The 26,748-nt window shown below is 45.0% G+C and overlaps 3 protein-coding genes and 1 pseudogene across 3 annotated transcripts; all 4 read left to right on the forward strand.

Annotated features, from left to right (window-relative positions):
* The first annotated feature begins 3,879 nt into the window (after positions 1–3,879).
* LOC132862436 (epidermal differentiation-specific protein-like) lies at positions 3,880–5,124 on the forward strand (annotated as a pseudogene).
* Positions 5,125–6,031: 907 nt separating this feature from the next.
* On the forward strand, positions 6,032–7,295 carry LOC132862256 (erythroid membrane-associated protein-like). Its single transcript, XM_060894192.1, has 2 exons — positions 6,032–6,084; positions 6,510–7,295. Exons 1-2 carry the CDS (start codon positions 6,063–6,065, stop codon positions 7,049–7,051), a joined length of 564 nt encoding a protein of 187 aa, XP_060750175.1. The 5' UTR covers positions 6,032–6,062; the 3' UTR covers positions 7,052–7,295.
* Positions 7,296–15,339: 8,044 nt separating this feature from the next.
* On the forward strand, positions 15,340–16,376 carry LOC132862398 (epidermal differentiation-specific protein-like). The gene is made up of 2 exons (XM_060894398.1): positions 15,340–15,639; positions 15,739–16,376. The coding sequence occupies exons 1-2, from the start codon at positions 15,505–15,507 to the stop codon at positions 15,970–15,972; spliced, it is 369 nt and encodes a 122-aa protein (XP_060750381.1). The 5' UTR covers positions 15,340–15,504; the 3' UTR covers positions 15,973–16,376.
* A 2,759-nt stretch (positions 16,377–19,135) lies between these two features.
* Positions 19,136–20,491, forward strand: LOC132862105 (epidermal differentiation-specific protein-like). Its single transcript, XM_060893962.1, has one exon. It carries the CDS (start codon positions 19,221–19,223, stop codon positions 20,223–20,225), a length of 1,005 nt encoding a protein of 334 aa, XP_060749945.1. The 5' UTR covers positions 19,136–19,220; the 3' UTR covers positions 20,226–20,491.
* Positions 20,492–26,748: the final 6,257 nt, after the last annotated feature.

Consider the following 26,748-nt stretch of genomic DNA (forward strand, 5'->3'; position numbering starts at 1 on the left):
GGGCCCAACGAGCCTGCCGGGCATTGAGTCTCCGGGCCTCCCGCAGGTACTGAAGATTCTTGTGGTCTGTGATCACAGTGAATGGGTGCTCTGCTCCCTCCAACCAGTGCCTCCACTCGTCCAGGGCGAGCTTGATAGCCAGAAGCTCCCGGTTGCCGATGTCGTAGTTCTGCTCTGCGGCCGAGAGCTTGTGGGAGAAGAAAGCGCACGGGTGGAGCTGTGGTGGGGTGCCTGATTGCTGAGAGAGAGCAGCCCCCACCCCCGTCGAGGAGGCGTCCACCTCCACGACAAAGGGCTTCCGGGGGTCTGGATGACGCAACACGGGAGCAGAGCAAAAGCGCTGGCGGAGCTCCTCAAACGCCCCCTGGGCCTCCTTGGTCCACCTCAGGGTCCGCGTCTTACCCCTGAGGAGAGAAGTGAGGGGAGCGGTGATCAGGCTGTACCCCTGAATGAACCGACGGTAAAAGTTAGCGAAGCCCAAGAAGCGTTGGAGTTCCTTAATAGTCTCCGGAACGGGCCAGCTCTTCACTGCTTTAACTTTCCTGTCGTTCATCTGTATACCCCGTGCGCTGATGACGTAGCCCAGAAACTGTACCTCCTTACAGTGAAACTCGCACTTGGAGAGGTTGAGGTAGAGCTGTTGGGAACGAAGTGCCCCTAGGACCTCACGGACGTGGTGATGGTGTTCCTCTAGGTTCCTTGAATATATCAGAATGTCATCGATGTAAACCATGACGAACCTTTGTAAGAAGGGTCGGAGCACCTCGTTCATGAACCCCTGGAACACAGCTGGGGTGATAGATAGGCCGTACGGCATGACCCGGTATTCGTCCATTCCACTCGTCCCCCTTCCTGATACGAACCAGGTTATACGCGCTCCGGAGATCCGGTTTAGAAAACACCCGTGCCTCTCGCAGGGCCACCAGAGCTGCTGGGACCAGCGGGAGAGGGTAAGGGAGAGGGGAGATCTGGGCGTTGAGCTGTCGGTAATCGATGCAGGGACGTAGCCCCCCGTCCTTCTTTCCCACAAAGAAGAAGCTCGACGCAGCCGGGGAGGATGAGTTCGTGATAAACCCCTGCCGGAGTGCCTGCTGGATGTACTCCTCCATGGCCTGATGTTCTGGAGCAGAAAGGGGATAGACTCGGCCCTTCGGCAGCTTAGCCCCGGGAAGCAGGTCGATGCAGCAGTCCCCGCGCCGGTGAGGGGGGAGACGAGTAGCTGCCTGGGCACTGAACACGTCCTTGAAGGCCTGGTACTCCGTGGGGATCTCTGCCTGCTGGGATGTCGTGGCTTCCTCCACCCTGGTGGCGCCTACCAGGGCTTTGGGGACCCTGGATGGAAGCGGAGAGAGGCAGTGTTCCCGGCAGTGGCTACTCCATTGCAGGATATCGCAGGGGTCCCAGGAGCATGCAGGGGCGTGTTGTTTCAGCCAGGGCCTACCCAGGATCACGCTGACAGTGGACTCGTCAAGCACCATGAACCTTATCTCCTCTCTATGGAACAGCCCCACGCATAGAGTCACTATGGGTGCACAGTACTTCACCCAGCCCCGACCTAGTGGGCGTCCCTGGATGGTCTGGACGGCTAAGTCCTGGGAACCTCTCTCCCGGGGGAGCTGCAAGCTGTTGAGGCAGGCTTGGGATATGAAGTTCCCTGCCGAACCTGAGTCCACCAGCGCATCCACAGAGAGAGAGAGAGAGAGGGAGTTAGAAGCGTCACCGGGAGTGTGGACAGAGTAGAAATGTCCGACGGAAACTCTACCGTACTCACCGCTGCCGGAGCATGACACGGAGCAACAGCCGCTGGAGTAGCCCGGGCTCCCACCATACCGGTCCTTGCCCAAAGCCCGGCGGCTATTTCCCCCCCACCGGGGAAGCCTCTGAGAACCCAGCTGCATGGGTTCGGCGTCAGCTGTGGCTGACAATCCAGGCTGTTCCCCCGAGGTGGGCGACCTGGGGAGGCATGCGGACAGTCGCTGGGAAAGTCCTAAGGATCTCCTAATGAAGTCCTCCAGGCCCGTAGCGTCATCAAACACCGCCATGGCCTGTTTAATCTCGGGAGAGAGACCCCGCCGATATACTCCCAGTAGCGCCGCCTCGTTCCAGCCACTAGATGCCGCCAAGGTGCGGAAACGCAAGCTGTATGCCGTGATGTCATCCTTCCCCTGGCGCAAGCTAAGCAGCTGGTCCGCTGTGGATAGGACCCAGAAGCGGCACTGAAAACCTCGCGAAGGTGTGCCGCGAAATGATCGTATACCTCCATCATGGGGCTGTCAGAGTCCCACAAGGCCTGAGCCCAAGCTAGCGCTCTTCCGGACAGGAGCGAAATGAGGAACGCCACCTTGGAGCGCTCGGAAGGGAAGCGCTGAGGCTGCATCTCCATGTAGAGATTTACCTGGAGTAGGAAGCCGCGGCACGCTGACGCTTCTCCCGAAAAAGTTCCCGGGAGTGCCATGGGACTGCCGGTGACAGTGGGGGTTTCCGGACGAGCAGCGGTGGGGGGAAAGGCGGCTCGAAGCGCGGCGACCAGATCCCGAACCGGATCGGGGAGTGTGCTGGGCAGGTTCTCCATATTCCGGTAGGAAAAAATAATTTCCCTTTTCCTTTTTTTTTTTTTTTTTTTTTTTTTTGTTAGGTCCGTTATTCTGTTACGCCACATGAAAGCCGAAGTGAAGGCAAACTGTTTTAATTCCACAAACAACTGGTTAGCAGAGATAAATATCCGGTGGTGCGCTAGAGAGCGCGGCCCACGAAGTCCGAAAGAGAATGCTAACGGCGTGTTGGAAGCACGCCGAACCATTGGTAATAACGGACGCTGGTTAGCGTGAGAGAGGGGATCTTATAGGGTTGGTGATGAGGTAGAAACGAGAGTCAGGTGTGTGTCATTAGTACGCCGGCGAGCCGCTCCGTGCGGGCGGGGCACGCATGGGAGAAGAGTCAGGTAGCTCCCTGACACAACTAGGTTAAAATCCACATTAATGGACTTTTATTACATAAAATAATATATAATTTTATTACAAAATGGAGGCTATGCTTTGGTGGGGTTGTTGCCACTGTCCTATTTGTTGAATTCTTAATAATTAACTGGATTAGTATGTACTATGTTCCAAATAGTTAGTTTTTTAATTGATTCACAATTAAAGACTGAGAAGCATAGGATAACCTTTCAAGGATAGATCTCGTAATAACTATATAACATAAAAACTTTGTTTGTATTGTGTAAGTCTGTTATTGAATTACTTGTACTGCTTCTCATCTTGGCCAGGTCACTCCTGTGAATTTTAATCTCAGTGAGTTCTACCTGGTTAAATAAAGGATAAATAAAATAAATAAATAAATAAATAAAAACTAATGGTTAATTGTTTTCTGTTTTTTCTTCAAAACTTGGTTAAGTTACATTTCCTCTGACAACTTGGTGTAGTAGCCAATCTTTTATTATTTTGATTCCTAAATTCACGATGCTCACTTTGATGAGAATATTTAACATATAAGAGGATGCATGATTATAACACTGAATTTTGCTAAATAAACCATAAATATTTGACTGAAACCTGTCTATTAATATATGTTTGCATGAACTTTAACTTTGAAATTTTGTAACTGTTGCCTGGCCTCTTACATCTGGAGCCTCATACTTTTAAACAGAAGGAACATTGTGCTTTGCGACTAACCCATCGCGTGTTGGTAAACAGCGTGTGCTACAGTTTGCTATGCCGATTGCTGCCAAAATATACAGGAAAACCATCCACCTGATCTCTGAGTGAAATTATTACATCCAACACACACAGTCACATATAGAAAGAGAAGCTTGAATAATCTTCACAGATTCTCGCGCTCATCGTGTTCTGCAAGTCTCTGAGAAAACTGCAAGCTTCAGCCATGAACAAGATCATCGTCTATAAACTTTGTGGCTTTGAGGGCCTCAGCAGAGAGTTACTTCTGATGTCCCTGATTTAATTCAACTAAATTTTAATAACTGCATCTCCTCTCTGAAAGTCATCGGGAATCCATGGGTGGCGTACACAGATGTTAATTACACTGGTAAACCGACTGTCTATGAGGAAGGAGAATATGCTAACATGCACTACAATGTGCATAACATTTCTTCACTACAGCTGGTGACAGAAGACCTGGACAATCCACAGATCACAGTGTATGAAGAGGAGAACTATCAGGGCCGGAGCCTCGTCCTCGACTGTGAGACCAGCTTGCTTTCTGGCGATTTTGATGACAGACCATCTTCTCACAAGGTGCAGAGAGGAGCCTGGGTTCTGTATCAACATATACAGAGAGCTGGGCGTATCCGGGTGGCCAGAGCTGGTCGTGATGTTCCTACGTACGGCTAGTTTAACAACCGTCTGAGTCACTTCCGTCCTCTTAAAGCTGGCAAAACCACCATTAAAGCTGAGGTGGAATGGGACAATAAGGAAGAAAGTTTAAAAACAGTCATCATCGACTCCATCGCTGGTGTGAATTATGGATTTGAGACACAAATCTTCACCACTGATCTGACTCGAGAGTTTTCAGGATCTGTCACTGAGAGCTTCCGGTTCAGCGATTCCACCCAGATTGGTTTCGGAACCAAATTTGAATTATCACTGTTTGGTTCCAATACTGAGAGCACCTTAAATGTCAGTAACACCTTTACAGTGGAGAAGGGCAGCAGCAACACCAGATCTACACCTGAAAGTATCAGAGTCTCCATGAAGGAGATGACTGTTGTGGTCCCGGTCAAGCTGACCATCACCAACGGCTCTAACAGTAAGGTTGAGTATGGAGAGTACCGGTGCGAGCAGGGGAACTCTATTACCACTGAATTCAATGAGGAGAAGATCTAATACAGCCATGTTAGAACAAAACATTGATGCTGTGTTGTGACATGGACCAACACAAAGCAGAAATTGTCTTTAATTTAGTATAAGTAATTAATATACTGCATGTATCACTGTATTATGATTCAGTTAATGTTTTGGTTTATTAGTACCTTGCATGTACTAGTTTTAGTACCTAATGATGGAACAATGTGCAGCCATGTAATGTGATCTTACTGGCCTGGTTATTGTACATCCAATTATACAATGATTTTTATTCTAACATTAAAATGAAATAAAACTAAAAAAAGTGTGTTTGTCTCAGTGATATTTATGAAGGCTGCATTTGTAAATAAAGAAGTTTCTGTAAATCCACTGCACAAAATAACATTAAGTATGATCTTGGTTTTAACAGCGAGCTTGTAAAAACAGCTTCAGTGCACAAATATATAAATATACACTCAGCCTATAAACTAATAGTATCAGTGAGATAATAACAACTTCACAATCTGCGGGAAACTTCATGGAAGTCATTCGTTTTTCTCCTACTTGCACTTTTCAAAGGTTTCCTGGGTCTCAGAGGTGCGATATCTTCTTATTCCAAATACAGTATATGACCTACTTATTTAGATCCAAAATAAAACTTAAGCACTCAAAAATAAAAGCATTCAAATGATTGTTCACAATTTAAAACACTGAGCCAAATTCATCTCGTGTAATTTGAACTAGGAATCTATGATATTTTTGAATCAGAGATGAGAGCTCATCTCACAAAGTCAGTAATATACAAAGACTGACTAAAGGCTCAAACATTTACTAAAAGCCCTGTTTTGTTATTATATATTTTTGCCTGAGAAACTAGCATAGCAATGAATATAACCAGAAGAACCAGCAGAGCCTTAAACAAAGCTCTATTTAAAGAGATCCAGGCATATGTTGTGCTCTTCCGCCCTCTGGTGGTCGGATCTATTTCAGCAACATCGCTGGTTGCTCTCCATCTCTTTCTAGTGGAGGGACAAGGCTGAGCTGCTTCACATTTTTCCCAAATATTAGTTTATTATTACTTGTTCTGATTTTTCTCATTTCTGCGATAAGTAAAGCGTTGACAAAAAAAAAATCATAATCATGTATAATACTTTCCTCTTTAGGATGTCCAGTTCTTGGTGAAACAAAAAGTAAATCTGTAAAGTTGTAAAAAAAAATAAAAAATAGTAACACATTTCTAACCTGAAGTTTAGAGTCTGGGTGAAAATGCAGGACATCATCCAGTACAGTGAGTGTTATTATTGTTGTTTTTACTCAAATACAGTTACAGACTTCAGTCATCATAAAAATCAGAGCATAATCTGGAAATTATAAAAGATATATTATAGAAAAAAACTGCTTTAAAGCTTCATGTAATTAAAAAGTTATTCTACAACAATACATGGATTATATTTAAATGATAAATAGCATTACAAGACATTCCTCCAGATTTATGTGTAATTTAGTGAATCAGATCACACTAATATATAAAACAATAAAAAAAAAACTGCTAGTCATTACAGTAGTAAGTTTTCTCACTTCCTGCCAGGATTTTCTACTCAGTAATCTTGATGTCTGTGTATTTGTTCTTCCCTTTTGGAGCTATTTATTCATTAGTAATTAGTCTCACATTTGTGTTTGATTGAATTTTCAAGACTTTTCATCTTCTCTTAGCTTCTGTTACTCTGGACCCCAACACTGCACACGCTCAGCTCCGTGTGTCCGAAGATCTCACTGTTGTGGAACACAGAAAACAGGAAGTGCTGCTTCCTGATAATCCAGAGAGATTCGACAGCGTTACGTGTGTCCTGGGCTGTGAGGGCTTTAATGGAGGCTCGCACTTCTGGGACGTCGAGGTTGGGGACAGTGCAGTCTGGGAGCTGGGAGTCATCAGAGAGTCTGCTCTGAGAAAGAGGAACTCCTTTTGTAATGCAGTGTGCAGCATGAGCTACAGTAAAGGAAGTTACCACACGCTCTGCCCAGGACAGGCAGGTGACATCTTCAGAGCTAAAGACAAACCACAGAAGATCAGAGTGCATCTGGACTGGACGAAGGGGAAAGTGACATTTACTGATCTTCTGACCAATTCACACTTACACACTATAACACACACTTTTACTGAGACACTCTTTCCATTTTTCTATAACGGCTCTCAATCTCGACCTCTGAAGATCTTACCAATAAAACAGACAGTGACATTAAACACTTACCTTTAACACCACAGAACAAAAACATCATCACCATCTCTGAAAACCTGAACAACAAAAATCCACCTTTAGCTCATCTATAAAAGCATTAAAGTGTGTTGTTCTGTATCATGACACTCATTCAGTATCGAGTTTGAGCAAATATACCACAACACTGTTCAGCTCTTAATTCTGATTGGTCAGGACTTGATTAAAGTGTTGATTCATTTTCCAGAACATCAGTTCTGACAGTAGTGCAGCTGCGAATCTCAAATTTATATAACTGCATTGTTCAGATACGTGATTGTTTCTATGGTAACAACACAAAGAGGGACAGCAGAAAAAAAAAATGGACTTTTAAAGAAAGTTGGTAATCATTAATAAAGGGTGAATTTTTCTCTAAGAAAATGTTTGTTTGACATTTTATGGCCACACTCACATCTGATTTAATTAGACAATATTAATAAGGACCAAAAAGCATCATTGATCAAGACTTCATGACTAACTCTCCGTTTATCACAGAACTGTCCCAATGCCCCAAATCCCAAACTCTATCAGTAAAACAGAACACAGAAAAACATACTGTAGTTTTTAATGTTTCATAAAAATGTATTTTGTTATTGTGCAACTAGTCAATTTGGATGTTACTGTATCAGCAAAGAAGGCAGTACATGTGAGTACAGTCACTTCTGCAAAATGTAGGGCGTTTACTCAGATGCTACTGTCTCAGCATAATAGTTGTTTGTGTAGTCAGGATTACTGAAAAAAGAAGAGAATCTAATTCAGAGAAACAAATTATATAACAATCAGTAGAACAATAATAATCTCACAGTGAATATAAAGAGGCAAAATATCAATAAGGTACAAAAACACAATACAAATAGCAAAGATTCCAGAAAACAGAGCACAAGATCAAAACAACAGTGATGTGTGACTCAATTAATTTGTCTCAAGGTTTTGAAAGGTCCGATGTATCTGGGATTGAGTTTTCTGCATGGTAATTATGTTTTGAGATAAAGTTCAATGACCAGACGAGTTGTCCAGGTTGATACAGTGGATGTGGGTTTCTATGGCGATTGGCTTGTATGTGTTGTCTTTGTATGACCTGATGGAGGTGAAAGTAAATCATTGATTTTATTAGAAAACAAATTGTTCTTTGTCTTAAGGAGGTGACAGCCTTCAGGTTTGTGGGAGGACATTTACAGCTGGACCTGTGCACTTCTACTATGAAGGAAATGCTGGGATCTGAGTGTCATAAGATAGGAGATCTGGTGAAGCAGCGTTTCAGCAGGTTAAAGGTAGGTTGTGTGGATTCAGACCAGCAGAGCTTTTTGGGCTGTCCTTATATCTGTGACGTCAGAGGAGCAGATCCTGCGCTATAGTCTCGAATATATCTGTACAGTCTTTGATGTTGACTGGTGCGTCTATACCATGACAGCTCGTACTTTGGCTGCATCCATCTCTATCCCTGGCGGTTGAGGACCTAACTGAGGAATGAGTTGGAGGTGTGGTGGAACTCACATTTTACTGTTTTGATGTATAGATAGCTGCTGTTGCTGTAAGCAGATGAGAACAGTTTGTACATGGGTTACATGAGTCTCAGAGGTCAAGGAGAATACCAGACTGTTGTCTATGTACTCAGTAACATAGTGATATATTATGTCTCAGAAGACTTCATTCACAAAGGACTGGAATACGGCGGGTACATTTGTTAATCCATATGGCATAACTAGACACTTAATGCATAACTTTGTAGTGAGGAAATCCGTTCACCACAATTCTCCCTCCCTGATTTGGATCAGGTTGTATGTACTCCGAAGGTCTAGCTTTGAGAAGACGTAAGTCTCCCGGGTATGGTGTAGGACAGAAGGAAAAGGTGGTAGAACATATGGGTCACGAACATTGATAGCTTTTAACCCCCGATAACTTATACATGGCATCAGACCCCATATTCTTCTCCATAAAAATGAATCTGGCCACGGCAAGAATTCACTTTTAGGTCATCTGTAAAAGCATTAAAGTGTGTTGTTCTGTATCATGACACTCGTTCAGTATTGAGTTTGAGCAAGGCAAGTGTAAATACACCACAACACTGTTCAGTTTTTAATTCTGATTGTCAGGGCTTGTTTAAAGTGTTGATTAATTTTCCAGAAATCAGTTCTGACAGTAGTGCAGCTGTGAATCTCAAATTTATATAAATGCATTGTTCAGATATGTGATCGTTCCCAATCCCAAACTCTATCAGTAAAACAGAACACAGAAAAACATACTGTAGTTTTAATGTTTCAGAAAAATGTCTTTTGTTATTGTGCAACTAGTCAATTTGGATGTTACTGTATCAGCAAAGAAGGCAGTACATGTGAGTACAGTCACTTCTGCAAAATGTAGGCAGTTTACCCAGATGCTACTGTCTCAGCGTAATAGGTGTTAGTGTAGTCAGGATTACTGAAAAAAGAAGAGAATCTAATCCAGAGAAACAAATTATATAACAATCAGTAGAACAATAATAATCTCACAGTGAATATAAAGAGGCAAAATATCAATAAGGTACAAAAACACAATACAAATAGCAAAGATTCCAGAAAACAGAACAAGATCAAAACAACAGTGATGTGTGACTGGATTAATTTGTCTCAAGGCTTTGAAAGGTCTCATGTATCTGGGACACCTCCAGGGGGTCATATAAAGACAACGCATACAATCAAATTGCCGTCTTTGTATGACCTGCTGGAGGTGAACGTGAATCATTGATTTTATTAAAAATTTAAGAGAAATTTGATAGCATTTGATCCGTGGTAAATTATTCATGGCATCAGACCCTCAACCTTCTGGTGAGGTAGAGAGGCGAATATATCCTGCTGATACTGCTGCCTTGATATACTGGTCTATAGCCTAGGTTTCAGAGCGAGGGGGTAAACTCTGCCCTTGGGTGCAGAGGTGTTAGTGAGCACGGTCTGAGGGTCCACCAGTATGTCATGGTGTTCCTCAGGGATTGTAATCATGTCTCTGGGTTTCAGACTTTCGACAGTGGTGGTACAGCATGGAAGGCTAAGAGTGGTTTTCAAACAGTGAATTAACAGCGAGTTAATTCCTTGTCAGTCCAGGAAATCTGGGGGTTGTGAATCTGTAGCAATGGAAATCCCGGTATTACTGGGTTAGCGTGAGATGACATGATGAAGAGGATGAGCTTCTCAACATGAAAGAAGCTGATTTGAAGCACCATTGGTTCGGTCTGATGAGTTATGAAGCCGTTCCTGATGGGCTGGTTATCTAAGGCTGTGACTTTTAGGGGGCAACATGCAGCACTGTGGGCAGATGAAGATCTTCCACAAGTTGTTGATGGATTAAGTTCACAGCCGATCTGGAGTCAACTAGAGCAAAGATGTGACTGGTCTCATTTGTGAAATGCAATTGCACGGCAATTGTAACCTAAAAGGGTGCAGCTCACCTTGGCCGAACTCTGTTCAGATTTTTCTGGGCAAGATGCACAGCAGCATCAGGCTTGGCCACAGTAAAGGCGAAGCTGCCACAGGACATTTACATTTACAGCATTTGGCAGACACCCTCATTCAGAGCGACAAAGATGCAGATGATGTTCCTAAGTTAATACCCATTTTCCCGACCTGCATGAGTTCTGGTAATCCTGATAAACAGATAACAGCTTTTAATATTTACCCTTTGGTTATGTGAGAAGTGTGAAGACTGTGTTTGCTGTTAAAAGGTAAACCAGAGAGATAAGATCAGAGAGCGATCTATGGGAGAAAACCAACCATTTTGGAATTGAGTAAAGAGGAAAAATCTATAAGAGGCATTGAATAAACACTGAGCAGAGGCAATACAGCTAGAAATGTCCTGTGATAGAAAAAGATGCCTCTGCTGTGCTGAACAACCAGACATTGAACAGGTGAACAGCCACCCATTACAGTGAAGTCAAAATAATCCATTCTATCAAATCCAAAACAGCAGTGAAAATGCTCATCAAGTTCTGCTAAACCTTCGGTTTATCTAAGGTCAGTCAGAGTAACCAAGGGTCAAATTTCATCTCTCAATTGTTTGAGCAGATAGTAAAGGAGTTATGGATGTGGAACAGAAGGTGTCATGTGCATTCCATCCAGTATACAGTCACATGGAGCTCTAAGGCACTGATGCACACCTACTGTGTAGAGGGTGGTAAGGACTGGAAATGTTTGCTGTGAGGACAGTAGAACCTGACAGCAGTAAAACCTAACACATACCTGTGATTCTGTTTGGACCACGGTAACAGCATAACAAACCAGTCTCCTGTCCTTTTCCCAGGATGGAAGACTGTGTGGACAGAGTGGGTTCTTCATGTTCTACACCAAAATAGATCTTTTAAAAGTTTACATGCAATTACATTTACATCATATGTCTCTGGGATCTCTGCATTTGTTACTCCTGATGTATATGTGTATATTGTAGCGCACTTAGAGGGATTGGGACACAAAGGAACAAGCATAGAGACGGGATTAAGGCAAGCAAGGTCGTGATTTTATTATTCCTCCTAGGTTGGTGCAATTTTAATGCAGCAAAAGGTCAATGAGAAAGAATATAATAATCAGTTCCTTCCTTTGAGGCGCTTGGAAAGCGATCCCGGCTCCAATTCCAGACAGCAGAAGGGGGGGCGCTGTGACCAGAGGAAACAGTTCTTCTCCAGGAGTGTGACATGGGCTGGATCGGCGATCTGAAGCTCTGGATCCACGGGAAGTCCCTGAAAAGAATGCCAAAGGGATAACGTCTACTCGTTCCATTAGGCACGCCCCCCTTACCTCCCTGTAGCCGCTGAGCCTGGCTCTCCCGTGTGTTGCCCAGCCAGAGGGTGAGTGCTACAGCGGCGCTCCTGATTGGCTCTCAGCTTTTCGGCGGGAATTCTGCCGCCCCGCCTTGCACGCTGAATCCTTTTTAGCGCTTTCTCAGCGGTGCTGTCCACGGTGCTTAATCGCCGCCTTTTTTAGCGCTTTTTGGGGGCGAGGAGCGGTATCTTGGCTGTGTGGGACGGCGGTGCATGCTCCGTCGTTACAATGCCCCCCCCTTAGCTCTGAGCCCCCGGCTGGCAGACGGGAGGAGCAAGGCACACGGCAAGGTCGGCGGAGGAAAGCAAGGCACACGGCGAGGTCGGCGGGGGGGGGAGCAAGGCACACGGCGAGGTCGGCGGGGGGGAGCAAGGCATACGGCGAGGCCAACGGGGTGGAGCAAGGCACACGGCGAGGCCGGCGGGGGGGAGCAAGGCACACGGCGGCGCAGCCAGAGAGGGCCGAGCGACGTCTGCGGCCGAGCAGAAGGGCCGGGCGACGTCCACGGCCGAGCAGAAGGGCCGCGCGGCGTCCAGAGCCGAGCTGAAGGGCCACGCGACGTCCACGGCCGAGCAGAGGGGCCGAGTGCAACCCCCGACAAACCGCGGCCTGGTCCGCGCATCCAAAACCCAGAATGGGAGGGAGGGTGGGGAAAATCTCTGCCACTCTGGGGCGGCGGCCATCTTACGAGCAGGCTCTGGGGCGGCGGCCATCTTGCGAGCGGGCTCTGGGGCGGCGGCCATCTTGCGAGCGGGCTCTGGGGCGGCGGCCATCTTGCGAGCGGCCTCTGTGGCGGCGGCCATCTTGCGAGCGGGCTCTGGGTCGGCGGCCATCTTGCGAGCGGGCTCTGGGGTGGCGGCCATCTTGGTCACCTCCTGCTGATGGAGTCTGGTCTGCAAAACACATTGTAAGACCTGCTCCATTGTAGGTCTGGGAGCTTCCTCTGTGTCCTGTGCCCGCATTCTCCACCAGTGTAGCGCACTTAGAGGGATTGGGACACAAAGGAACAAGCATAGAGACGGGATTAAGGCAAGCAAGGTCGTGATTTTATTATTCCTCCCAGGTTGGTGCAATTTTAATGCAGCAAAAGGTCAATGAGAAAGAATATAATAATCAGTTCCTTCCTTTGAGGCGCTTGGAAAGCGATCCCGGCTCCAATTCCAGACAGCAGAAGGGGGGGGCGCTGTGACCAGAGGAAACAGTTCTTCTCCAGGAGTGTGACATGGGCTGGATCAGCGATCTGAAGCTCTGGATCCGCGGGAAGTCCCTGAAAAGAATGCCAAAGGGATAACGTCTACTCGTTCCATTAGGCACGCCCCCCTTACCTCCCTGTAGCCGCTGAGCCTGGCTCTCCCGTGTGTTGCCCAGCCAGAGGGTGAGTGCTACAGCGGCGCTCCTGATTGGCTCTCAGCTTTTCGGCGGGAATTCTGCCGCCCCGCCTTGCACGCTGAATCCTTTTTAGCGCTTTCTCAGCGGTGCTGTCCACGGTGCTTAATCGCCGCCTTTTTTAGCGCTTTTTGGGGGCGAGGAGCGGTATCTTGGCTGTGTGGGACGGCGGTGCATGCTCCGTCGTCACAATATATATATATATATATATACATATATATATATATATATATGTATATATACAGTTGAGGCCAAAATTATTAGCCCCCTTATGAAATTAGACAAAACTCTTGATTTCTCCATGGAAATGACCATTAACAACAAGTGTTTTATAGTGTGTTTGTTTCCAAAATAACAAAGACAAAATCTCCACTAAGTTTGATTAGGATATTTAATTGAAATAGTGAGTTGAAACAAGAAAGGGCAAAAATGAAACGTCCAAAATTATTAGCCCCCGGTCATTAATAGTCAATAGTGAACCCTTTCTGAGCCACAACTGACAACAACCTCTTAGAGTAGTTCTTTACTAGGTTGGCACAGGTTTCCTGAGGGATTTTAGCCCATTCTTCCATTGCAAATTGCTCCAGCTGGTCCAAATTACATGGCTTCCGAGCATGGACATTCACACTTTGAGCACTCGCCACAGATTCTCAATAGGATTGAGGTCTGGGCTCTGTGCGGGCCACTCCAGGACCTTTGTTTTGGTATCCTTCAGGAACTGTTGGACCAATTTCGATGTATGCTTTGGGTCATTGTCTTGTTGGAAGACCCAGCGACGACCTAAGGCTAGACTACGAGCAGATTTCTGCATATTATCCCTCAAAATGTCAACATAATTTTCTTTTTTCATGATGCCATGCACCCGAACAAGGCTCCCTGTGCCTGAAGCTGCAAAACAGCCCCACAGCATGATGCTCCCACCACCATGTTTAACTGTGGGAACTGTGTTCTTAGGGTTGAAGGCCTCACCCTTTCTTCGCCAAACATAAGCAACATCCATGTGCCCAAACAGTTCCAGTTTAGTCTCATCAGACCAAAGCACAGACTCCCAAAACTCATCTTTACCTTTCAAATGTTCACGGGCAAACCTCAGTCTAGCTGTGATGTGCCGCTGTTTGAGTAAAGGGGTTCTTCTGGGACGATGGCCCTGAAGCCCACCACGATGAAGAGCCCTCACAACTGTGTTCCTTGAAACATCAACTCCAGAAGAGGCCAGGTCAGCAACAATCATCTTGGCAGATGTCTGGGGCATCTTGCTGATATCTCTGACTATTTTCCTCTCCAGGGTTCTTGAAATCTTGCGCTTACGACCACGCCCAGGTTTGTTTCTTACAGAATTTGTCTCCTTGTACTTGGCAATGATGCAACGTACGGCGGTTCTAGACACTGTGAAAAGCTTGGAAATGGCAGTATAGCCTTCCCCCTTATCATGAGCCTCCACTATCTTCTTTCTGAGCTCAAGACTGATTTCCTTTGTCTTTGGCATGGTGAGTAAAAGTAGTCTCTCCCAATAATGTGTTCAAGTGCCCTGTTCCTTGGAGTCCTTTAATGCTGATTGAATGCCCAGGTGTTGTTAGGAAGCCAATTGACTGCACAGGTGTGGTTTGAAAGCTGATTGATTAATTAGGTGTGTTTTGAAAGCTGATTGATTAATTGGGTGAGTTTTGAAAGCAAATATTCACAAGGGGCTAATATTTTTGACCACCCCATTTTCACTATATTTGATTATAAAGCAAGCCTAAAAATGTATTTTATATTCCAAAATGTACCAAAAGCTACTAAATAGCACTGGCGAATGTTTGATTATATCAAGTTTTATCAATGCTGCAAACATTGGAAAGATCTTTAGGAAAATGTTCCAAAATTCCTGGGGGGCTAATAATTTTGGCCTCAACTGTATATATATATATGTATATATATATATATATATATATACCGTCATGCATGACATGTCCACCATTGAGGCAGAGAGTCTTGTTGGGGTGCAGAATTGCAAAGTGAAGTATACCTTGATGACACTATGATCTATTCAATGATCTGTGAAGATCATCTTAAAAGATTGGCTGAGACTTTTTTGTTTGTTTGTTTAATATGTTGTTGTTGTTACTTTTTTAGGGAGGAGCTGTAACATTATGCCAGTTACTGTAAAATGTGTGTTTCTACTTTTCACACCACCAACAGCTACAGTATATATAGAAATACACCCTTGAATAATCTTCACAGATTCTCGCTCTCATCGTGTTCTGCACTGTCTGTAAGTCTCTGGGCAAACTGCAAGCTTCAGCCATGAACAAGATCATCGTCTATGAACATCCTGACTTTAAGGGCCTCAGCAAAGAGTTCACTTCTGATGTCCCTGATTTAACTAAACTAAATTTTAATTACTGCATCTCCTCTCTGAAAGTCATCGGGAATCCATGGGTGAGGTACAATGGTGTTAATTACACTGGTGAACCGACTGTCTATGAGGAAGGAGAATATGATAACGTGTACTACAACAATGACATTTCTTCACTACAGATGGTGACAGAAGACCTGGACAATCCTCAGATCACACTGTATGAAGAGGAGAACTATCAGGGCCGGAGCCTCGTCCTCGACTGTGAGACCAACTTGTGTTATGGCGATTTTAATGACAAAACATCTTCTCATAAGGTGCAGAGAGGAGCCTGGGTTCTGTATCAGCATGGACAGAGAGGTGGATATATCCTGGTGGCCAGAGCTGGTCGTGATGTTCCTAAGTACGACTCTTAAAGCTGGCAAAACCACCATTAAAGCTGAATTGGAATGGAACAATTCCACCCAGCAATTCCACCCAGATTGGTTTTTCGGAACCAAATTTTGAATTATCACTGTTTGGTTCCAGAAATGAGTTCATCTTAAATGCCAGTGAGACCCATTGAATTCAATGAGGAGAAGATCTAATACAGCCATGTTAGTACAAAACATTGATGCTGTGTTGTGACATGGACCAACACAAAGCAGAAATTATCTTTCATTTAGTATAAGTAATTAATATACAGTATGTATCACTGTATTATGATTCAGTTAATGTTTTGGTTTATTAGTACCCTGCATGTACTAGTTTTAGTACCTAATGATGGAACAATGTGCAGCCATGTAATGTGATCTTACTGGCCTGGTTATTGTACATCCAATTACACAATGATTTTTATTCTAAGTAGTCATCTATATACACAATTAATAGTATCAGTGAGATAATAACAACATCAGAACCATTAAAATCTGCAGGAAACCTCATGGAAGTCATCTGTGTTTCAGAAAACAGAACACAGAAAAACATACTGTAGTTTTTAATGTTTCAGAAAAATGTCTTTTATGTCTCTTGTTATTGTGCAACTAGTCAATTTGGATGTTACTGTATCAGCAAAGAAGGCAGTACATGTGAGTACAGTCACTTCTGCAAAATGTAGGCAGTTTACCCAGATGCTACTGTCTCAGCGTAATAGGTGTTAGTGTAGTCAGGATTACTGAAAAAAGAAGAGAATCTAATTCAGAGAAACAAATTATATAACAATCAGTAGAACAATAATAATCTCACAGTGAATATAAAGAGGCAAAATATCAATAAGGTACAAAAACACAATACAAATAGCAAAGATTCCAGAAAACAGCACAAGATCAAAACAACAGTGATGTGTGACTGGATTAATTTCTCTCAAGGCTTTGAAAGGTCTGATGTATCTGGGACACCTCCAGCGGGAAATATAAAGCCAATGCATACAAGCGAATCGCCGTCTTTGTATGACCTGCTGGAGGTGAACGTGAATCATTGATTTTATTAAAAAATTAAGAGAATGTTGATAGCATTTAATCTGTGGTAAATTATTCATGGCATCAGACCCTCAACCTTCTGGTGAGGTAGAGAGGCGAATATATCCTGCTGATACTGCTGCCTTGATATACTGGTCTATAGCCTAGGTTTCAGGGCGAGGGGGTAAACTCTGCCCTTGGGTGCAGAGGTGTTAGTGAGCACGGTCTGAGGGTCCACCAGTATGTCATGGTGTTCCTCAGGGATTGTAATCATGTCTCTGGGTTTCAGACTTTCGACAGTGGTGGTACAGCATGGAAGGCTAAGAGTGGTTTTCAAACAGTGAATTAACAGCGAGTTAATTCCTTGTCAATCCAGGAAATCTGGGGGTTGTGAATCTGTAGCAATGGAAATCCCGGTATTACTGGGTTAGCGTGAGATGACATGATGAAGAGGATGAGTTTCTCAACATGAAAGAGGCTGATTTGCAGCACCATTGGTTCGGGCTGATGAGTTATGAAGCCGTTCCTGATGGGCTGGTTATCTAAGGCTGTGACTTTTAGGGGGCAACATGCAGCACTGTGGGCAGATGAAGATCTTCCACAAGTTGTTGATGGATTAAGTTCACAGCCGATCTGGAGTCAACTAGAGCAAAGATGTGACTGGTCTCATTTGTGAAATGCAATTGCACGACAATTGTAACCTAAAAGGGTGCAGCTCACCTCAGGCTTGGCCACAGTAAAGGCGAAGCTGCCACAGGACATTTACATTTACAGCATTTGGCAGACACCCTCATTCAGAGCGACAAAGATGCAGATGATGTTCCTAAGTTAATACCCATTTTCCCGACCTGCATGAGTTCTGGTAATCCTGATAAACAGATAACAGCTTTTAATATTTACCCTTTGGTTAAGTGAGAAGTGTGAAGACTGTGTTTGCTGTTAAAAGGTAAACCAGAGAGATAAGATCAGAGAGCGATCTATGGGAGAAAACCAACCATTTTGGAATTGAGTAAAGAGGAAAAATCTATAAGAGGCATTGAATAAACACTGAGCAGAGTCAATACAGCTAGAAATGTCCTGTGATAGAAAAAGATGCCTCTGCTGTGCTGAACAACCAGACATTGAACAGGTTGGCCCAGGGATCCTGGACCAAAAAACATAAATAGGCTTGTTATAATGTAAAGAGTCTGTCCAATCTGATCGGTCTACAAACTCCTCTTTAGTCCATTCCAATCCCTGATCATTGCTTAAATCCAAGTCTGACCATCAGTACAATTTAGCTATTATGTGTACAGCCACCCATTACAGTGAAGTCAAAATAATCCATTCTATCAAATCCAAAACAGCAGTGAAAATGCTCATCAAGTTCTGCTAAATTTTCGGTTTATCTAAGGTCAGTCAGAGTAACCAAGGGTCAAATTTCATCTCTCAATTGTTTGAGCAGATAGTAAAGGAGTTATGGATGTGGAACAGAAGGTGTCATGTGCATTCCATCCAGTATACAGTCACAGGGAGCTCTAAGGCACTGATGCACACCTACTGTGTAGAGGGTGGTAAGGACTGGAAATGTTTGCTGTGAGGACAGTAGAACCTGACAGCAGTAAAACCTAACACATACCTGTGATTCTGATCCACGGTAACAGCATAACAAACCGGTCTCCTGTCCTTTTCCCAGGATGGAAGACTGTGTGGACAGAGTGGGTTCTTCATGTTCTACACCAAAATAGATCTTTTAAAAGGTTACATGCAATTACATTTACATCATATGTCTCTGGGATCTCTGCATTTGTTACTCCTGTCTTATATACAGTATATATATATATATATATATATATATATATATATATATATATATATATATATATATATATATATATTCCGTCATGCATGACATGTCCACCATTGAGGCAGAGAGTCTTGTTGGGGCACAGAATTGCAAAGTGAAGTATACCTTGATGACACTATGATCTATTCAATGATCTGGGAAGATCATCTTAAAAGATTGGCTGAGACTTTTTTGTTTGTTTGTTTAATATGTTGTTGTTGTTACTTTTTAGGGAGGAGCTGTAACATTATGACAGTTACTGTAAAATGTGTGTTTCTACTTTTCACACCACCAACAGCTACAGTATATATAGAAATACACGCTTGAATAATCTTCACAGATTCTCGCTTTCATCGTGTTCTGCACTGTCTGTAGGTCTCTGGGCAAACTGCAAGCTTCAGCCATGAACAAGATCATCGTCTATGAACATCGTTACTTTAAGGGCCTCAGCAGAGAGTTCACTTCTGATGTACCTGATTTAATTAAAAAAAATTTTGATGACTGCATCTCCTCTCTGAAAGTCATCGGGAATCCATGGGTGGCCTACACAGATGCTAATTACACTGGTGAACCGACTGTCTATGAGGAAGGAGAATATGATAACGTGTACTACAACGACGACATTTCTTCACTACAGCTGGTGACAGAAGACCTGGACAATCCTCAGATCACACTGTATGAAGAGGAGAACTATCAGGGCCGGAGCCTCGTCCTCGACTGTGAGACCAATTTGCTTTATGGCGATTTTAATGACAAAGCATCTTCTCACAAGGTGCAGAGAGGAGCCTGGGTTCTGTATCAACATAAACAGAGAGGTGGGTATATCCGAGTGGCCAGAGCTGGTCGTGATGTTCCTAAGTACGACTGGTTTGACGACCGTCTGAGTCACGTCCGTCCTCTTAAAGCTGGCAAAACCATCATTAAAGCTGAAGTGGAATGGGACAAAAAGAAAGAAACTTTAAAAACAGTCATCATCGACTCCATCTCTGGTGTGAATTATGGATCTGAGAGACAAACCTTCACCACTGAGCTGACTCGAGAGTTTTCAGGATCTGTCACTGAGAGCTTCCGGTTCAGCAATTCCACCCAGATTTGTTTTGGAGCCAGATTTGAATTTACAATGTCTTCTTTTAAAGGTGAGCGCACCTTAAATGTCAGTAACACCTTTACAGTGGAGAAGGGCAGCAGCAACACCAAAACTACATTTGACAGTATCAGAGTCTCCTTGCCTGCCAGCATTCCTCCTCACACCAAACTCACAGTGAACGTGGTGAGGAAGGAGATGACTGTTGTGATCCCGGTCAAGCTGACCATCACCAATGGCTTTTACAATAAGGTCGAGTATGGAAAGTACTGGTGCGAGCAGGGGAACTCTATTACCACTGAATTCAATGAGGAGAAGATCTAATACAGCCATGTTAGAACAAAATATTGATGCTGTGTTGTGACATGGACCAACACAAAGCAGAAATTATCTTTCATTTAGTATAAGTAATTAATATACTGTATGTATCACTGTATTATGATTCAGTTAATGTTTTGGTTTATTAGTACCTTGCATGTACTAGTTTTATTACCTAATGATGGAACAATGTGCAGCCATGTAATGTGATCTTACTGGCCTGGTTATTGTACATCCAATTATACAATGATTTTTATTCTAACATTAAAATGAAATAAGACTAAAAAAAGTGTGTTTGTCTCAGTGATATTTATGAAGGCTGCATTTGTACATAAAGAAGTTTCTGTAAATCCACTGCACAAAATAACATTAAGTATGATCTTGGTTTTAACAGCGACCTTGTTAATACAGGTTCAGTGCACAAATGATCGGCAACTAGTTGAACTAAGTAGGCTTTAAAAAAAAGGAGGTATTATATTTTATAGCTTACAGACTTTTTATTTTTTTATGTTTTTATTTTGACTCCATTTGGTCATGGTCTTGAATTGGACAACAGCAGCATTAAGTCATATATATAAATATACACTCAGCCTATAAACTAATAGTATCAGTGAGATAATAACAACATCACAATTTGCAGGAAACTTCATGGAAGTTATTCGTTTTTCTCCTACTTGCACTTTTCAAAGGTTTCCTGGGTCTCAGAGGTGCGATATCTTCTTATTCCAAATACAGTATATGACCTACTTATTTAGATCCAAATTAAAACTTAAGCACTCAAAAATAACAGCATACAAATGATTGTTCACAATTTAAAACACTGAGCCAAATTCATCTCGTGTAATTTGAACTAGGAATCTATGATATTTTTGAATCAGAGATGAGAGCTCATCTCACAAAGTCAGTAATATACAAAGACTGACTAAAGGCTCAAACATTTACTAAAAGCCCTGTTTTGTTATTATATATTTTTGCCTGAGAAACTAGCATAGCATAGAATATAACCAAAATAACCAGCAGAGCCTTAAACAAAGCTCTATTTAAAAAGATCCAGGCATATGTTGTGCTCTTGCGCCCTCTGGTGGTCGAATCTATTTCAGCAACATCACTGGTTGCTCTCCGTCTCAAGTTCAAGTTTTGCTTTATTATCAGTCTTCTACATGTACAGTACATACAGAGAACTGAAATTGTGTTACTCTTAGTCCCAAGGTGCATACAGATAATATTAACAATAGAAGTTAAATAAAGCAGCGCAAGGCATATGGCAGATAAACAAATGAGCAGACCAATGTTATAGAAAGTGTCTGGTGCATGTCATCATAGGTTAGTGGGAGGGGGGAGTGGAAGGACCTGTGGATGTGGGATCTGGAGGGGTGGGGTGGGTTCATAGATCTATGGTGCCTTTGGCAGAAAAGGGAAGGGGGGCAAGTTCAGGAGGGAGTTCAGCTTCCTGACAGCCTGATGAATGAACTGTTGTTCCTGGCCCGGAGACTCTGCAGTCTCCTTCCTGATGGCAGCAGACTGAAGAAGCTGTGTGATGGGTGGGCTTTGCGGTTGAGATGGATCTCGTAAATGTCCTGGAGGGAGGGGAGAGAGACACCAATAATCTTCTCAGCTGCTATCACTATGCACTGTAGCGTATTCCGGCAGGATGCGTTGCAAGCACCATACCACACAGTGATGCAGCTCGATAGAATGCTCTCGATGGTGCCTCTGTAGAAGCTGTGCATGATGGGGGCGTGGCTCTGGCTCTTCTCAGTTTGTGGAGGAAGTAGAGACGCTGCTGTGATTTCTCCTTCTAGTGGAGGGACGAGGATGAGCTGCTTCACGTTTTTCCCAAATATTAGTTTATTACTACTTGTTCTGATTTTTCTCATATCTGCGATAAGTAAAGCGTTGACAAAAAAATCATAATCATGTGTAATACTTTCCTCTTTAGGATGTCGAGTTCTTGTCAAGTTGAAACAATAAGTAAATCTGCAAAGGTGTAAAAAAAAATAGTAAAAGTGTTTTTTATGTCATTACAATCATATTTACTTTTAATTGATACGATCCATATTAGATGCACTATATTGCCATGTTTTGGGACAATCCACCAAATCATTGAATTCAAGCGTTCCAATCACCTGCATGGCCACAGGTGTATAAAATCATTTTGCAGCACCATTGGACTTTTAGGGGGCAACATGCAGGGCTTTATGTGTTTATGTGTAATTAGATTAGATTTATGTGTAATTTAGTGAATCAGATCACACTAATATATAAAACACCAAAAAAAAAACTGTTAGTCATTACAGTAGGATAATGACTGGAGTTTGGAAATGCATTTCTCACTTCCTGCCAGGATTTTCTACTCAGTAAACTTGATGTCTGTGTATTTGTTCTTCTCTTTTAGAGCTATTTATTCATTAGTAATTAGTCTCGCATTTGTGTTTGATTGAATTTTCAAGACTTTTCATCTTCTCTTAGCTTCTGTTACTCTGGACCCCAACACTGCACACGCTCAGCTCCGTGTGTCCGAAGATCTCACTGTTGTGGAAGACAGAAAACAGGAAGTGCTGCTTCCTGATAATCCAGAGAGATTCGACAGCGTTACATGTGTTCTGGGCTGTGAGGGCTTTAATGGAGGTTCGCACTTCTGGGACATCGAGGTTGGGGACAGTACAATCTGGGAGCTGGGAGTGATCAGAGAGTCTGCTCTGAGAAAGAGGAACTCCTTTTGTAATGCAGTGTGCAGCATGAGCTACAGTAAAGGAAGTTACCACACGCTCTGCCCAGGACAGGCAGGTGGCATTTTCAGAGCTAAAGACAAACCACAGAAGATCAGAGTGCATCTAGACTGGAAAAAGGGGAAAGTGACATTTACTGATCTTCTGTCCAATTCACACTTACACACTATATCACACACTTTTACTGAGACGCTCTTCCCATTTTTCTATAACGGCTCTCAATCTCGTCCTCTGATTTTACCAATAAAACTACACCAGCTTACATATGTAACCAGGTTCCCTGAGAAGGGAACGAGACGCTGCGTCAGTGTTGACGCTATGGGAACGCTTCTGTGAGGAAGTTGTGTCTGAAGCTCTGTGTGCACACACGCCATTTTAATGACTCGGGAAGGACACGTGACGGAGTGATTACGTGCCAGCAAGTCCATATAAGGGCATCTATGTCACACTACTCCAGCTTCTATTTGTCTGAAGGAAGCGCGAGAGGATCCCCGGGGCGTGGCCAGCGATGCAGCGTCTCGTTCCCTTCTCAGGGAACCGGGTTACATACGTAACAGCGGACCGCCCTGATGATTGACATGGGGAACCACCGCAGTGCTGTCTGTCCGTACTAAGACATGGCAGCCCCTGAAGTGTGGAAGGAAGTGTTAGAGAAACAGCCCTCATCTCCAGACAGTTTATGTGCCACGAGAGATAAGGGCCCTCCCATAGACTCTGGGCAGGACGGCCATCCTAGGCCGCTCCCCAGCCCGAAAGCGAGGCATCCATCGAAAGAGTCCTGCGATGGTGACACGCCCCTAGAGTGGGTCCCAAGGCCAGAAACCGGGGTCTTACCACATAAGAAGGGTACGAAGCCCACAGCGCGTAACCCTTATAACCCCCAGGGGATGTCTGCGAGGATGAAAGCCCACACCCCTGAGCCATAGCTGGAGTGGCCTCATGTGAAGCAGACACAAAGGGATAACGTTGGCTGCTTCCAACATGAGGCCTTGGAGACAGAGAGGCCTTGGCCTAGCCAAATAGCTTTCACCGCTGGCAAGATGGAAGCCACCCAAGCGGGAGACAGATGTGCCCGCATCGTGGGGGAGTCCCAAACTAGCCCCAGAAAGGTAATCTGGGTCCAACCTGAGGCCTAGAGACCTCATATGGGCAAGCACAGCATCTCGATGACTGGCCGCCATAGCCTTCGACTGGGCCAGAATGAGCCAGTCGTCCAGGTAATTCAGTACATGGATGCCCCGGAGACAAAACAGTGCCCGGGCAGTGTCCATGCACCTTGTTAACGTGCGTGGTGAAAAGGGCTAGGCCAAAAGGAAGAACACAATACTGGCACACTTTGCCCCCCAAAAGTGAACCTGAGGAACTTCCTGAGCTCTGGCAGGACACCTATGTGAAAATAAGCGTCCACAAGGTTGATCGTCACCAATCAGTCCTTGGACCTGATCTGGGACACGATAACCTTGAGCGTGAGCATCCCGAACTTGTATGTCTTCAGAGTACAGTTCAGAGCCCAGGGGTCCAAAATTGGACACAGCCTCCCCGTCCTTCTTGGGGACAACAAAATATCGGCTGCAGAAGCCGGAGTCCCGCTCTGGGAGGGGAAAAAGCCCTAAGGCCCCTTTCCTCAGGAGTGAGAGACGTTCCTCTTGGAGGACCACCGCCTGGTGCCTGCCAACAATCGTGGGCAGCACACCTTGGAAGCACAGAGGACGGGAGGAGAACCGGATGCTGTAGCCTTTTCCTACGGTATCCAGAACCCACTGAGACACACCTGGCAGAAGTTTCCACGCTGCCTGGCTGTCTGATAGTGGTGTCAACCTCGTGCAGACCTCCCGAGTGCCCTGAAACTGGCAGGTGCCAACTCAGGGAGCTCCATGCAAGGAAGAGGAGCGGGCACAGACCCTACTGCTCCCCGAAACGCCAGAGGCAGCGAGGCAGGCAGTAGAGGGGGCCTTCCTGAATCGGATGCTCCTAGGAACCCCAGCCCTCGAGCATCAGGGCTCCTTTGTAGCCCGACTGGCAGAGATGACGGACCTAAGGTCGCCTCTCACCTGACGGGACTGGGCCCGGGTATGCGGACCGGCCTCCCTAGTCTTAAACGGGGGGGCACGGGCACCCACACTAACCCTTTTTTCTGCCCTGAGTGAGCTAGGAGGGGGTTGGGTGCGGCTGGAAGATGGCCCAGGATGCTCTCCGCGGTGGGGGAGAAACTCTCTGAACGCTGCCGACTGGCGTTTGTCCTCCTGATGCCTGTCGAAGAAAGTACTCACTGCGTCGCCGAACAAGCCCTGAGGTGAAACCGGGGCATCCAGGAGAGAGGACTTATCCTCATCTTTGATGTCAGTTAAAGTGAGCCACAGGTGCCTCTCCGTGGCAACCAGCACAGCCATTGAACGGCCTATGATGCGGGCCGTCTGCTTTGTGGCACGGAGCGCAATGTCAGTGGCTCGGCGGAGCTCAGACACCACCTGAGGTTCCAATCCCTCGCCACCGTCGAGGTCTGTAAGCAGGTCAGCTTGGTAGGCCTGCAAAACCGCCATGGTGTGCAGGGCCGCACATGCTTGGCCTGCTGCCGCGTAGGCCTTACCCACAAGGGCTGAAGTGGTTCTACATGGCTTGGATGGAAGGGCAGGCTTCCTCCATGCGGTTGATGTAGGTGAGAGATAGCCTGCAAGCGTCTCTTCAATCCTAGGCATCGCCCCATACCCATGGCTTTCAAGCCCTATAATGGCCGAAAAGTCAGACATGGCAGGGGAAAAAACACGCACTGAAAATGGACTTTTCCACGACCTCGACACCTCAGCATGGAGGTCTGTGAAAAATGGCAGCCGCCTGCGTGAAGGTGGCCTGTGGCCTGAATTCAGAAAGTGGTCGTCTAGCTTAGAACGGATGACACTAACTTCCTCTTCCGGCCAATCTAATTTTAATTTAGACACAGCGTGCATCACCGCCTCGGGGAGCTCCTCGAACGCCGCTGATTTTGTCGGCTGTTCGGAGGGGGAAAGCTCCTCCACGCCTTCTGGGTTGGGAGAAATCGCAGCGCGAGCTCCCGAAACCGAAACCAAGCGAAGGGAGTTAGGGGAGAGGGAAAGAGAAAGGGAACCAGTCTCTTGCTCCAATTCCGGCTAACTCAGCTAGGCGGGATCGGAGAATACGCCGAGGGAAACCCTCACAATGCACGCAGCCGGCTCCCTCGAGAGCCGACCGCGCATGTTCCTCTCCCAAACAAACAATGCAAAGAGAGTGCGTGTCGTCCCCCGTGATAAAGCGGGGTCATGGATGCACGCATCTCTTAAAATGCTTAGTTTGCAACATTATTTTCCTCGCCTAGCTTTCCCTAAAATACTGTATATATTTTTCTCTCCCTGTACTAGACAGACAGGACAAACAATTGACACACATACTGTACACAGAGTGCTTCCTGAAGACAAATAGAAGCTGGAGTAGTGTGACGTAGATGCCCTTATATGTACTTGCTGGCATGTAATCACTCCGTAACGTGTCCTTCCCGAGCCATTAAAATGGCGTGTGTGCACACAGAGCTTCAGACACAACTTCCTCACAGAAGTGTTCCCATAGCGTCAGCACTGATGCAGCGTCAACACTTCCTCACAGAAGTGTTCCCATAGCATCAGCACTGACGCAGCATCGAGTTCCCTCGAATGGGAACAGGAAGTGACATTAAACACTTACCTTTAACAGCACAGAACAAAAACATCATCACCATCTCTGAAAACCTGAACAACAAAGATCCACCTTTAGCTCATCTATAAAAGCATTAAAGTGTGTTGTTCTGTATC

The sequence above is a fragment of the Tachysurus vachellii genome, chromosome 19, assembly GCF_030014155.1.
Source record: "Tachysurus vachellii isolate PV-2020 chromosome 19, HZAU_Pvac_v1, whole genome shotgun sequence".
Taxonomy (NCBI): domain Eukaryota; kingdom Metazoa; phylum Chordata; class Actinopteri; order Siluriformes; family Bagridae; genus Tachysurus; species Tachysurus vachellii.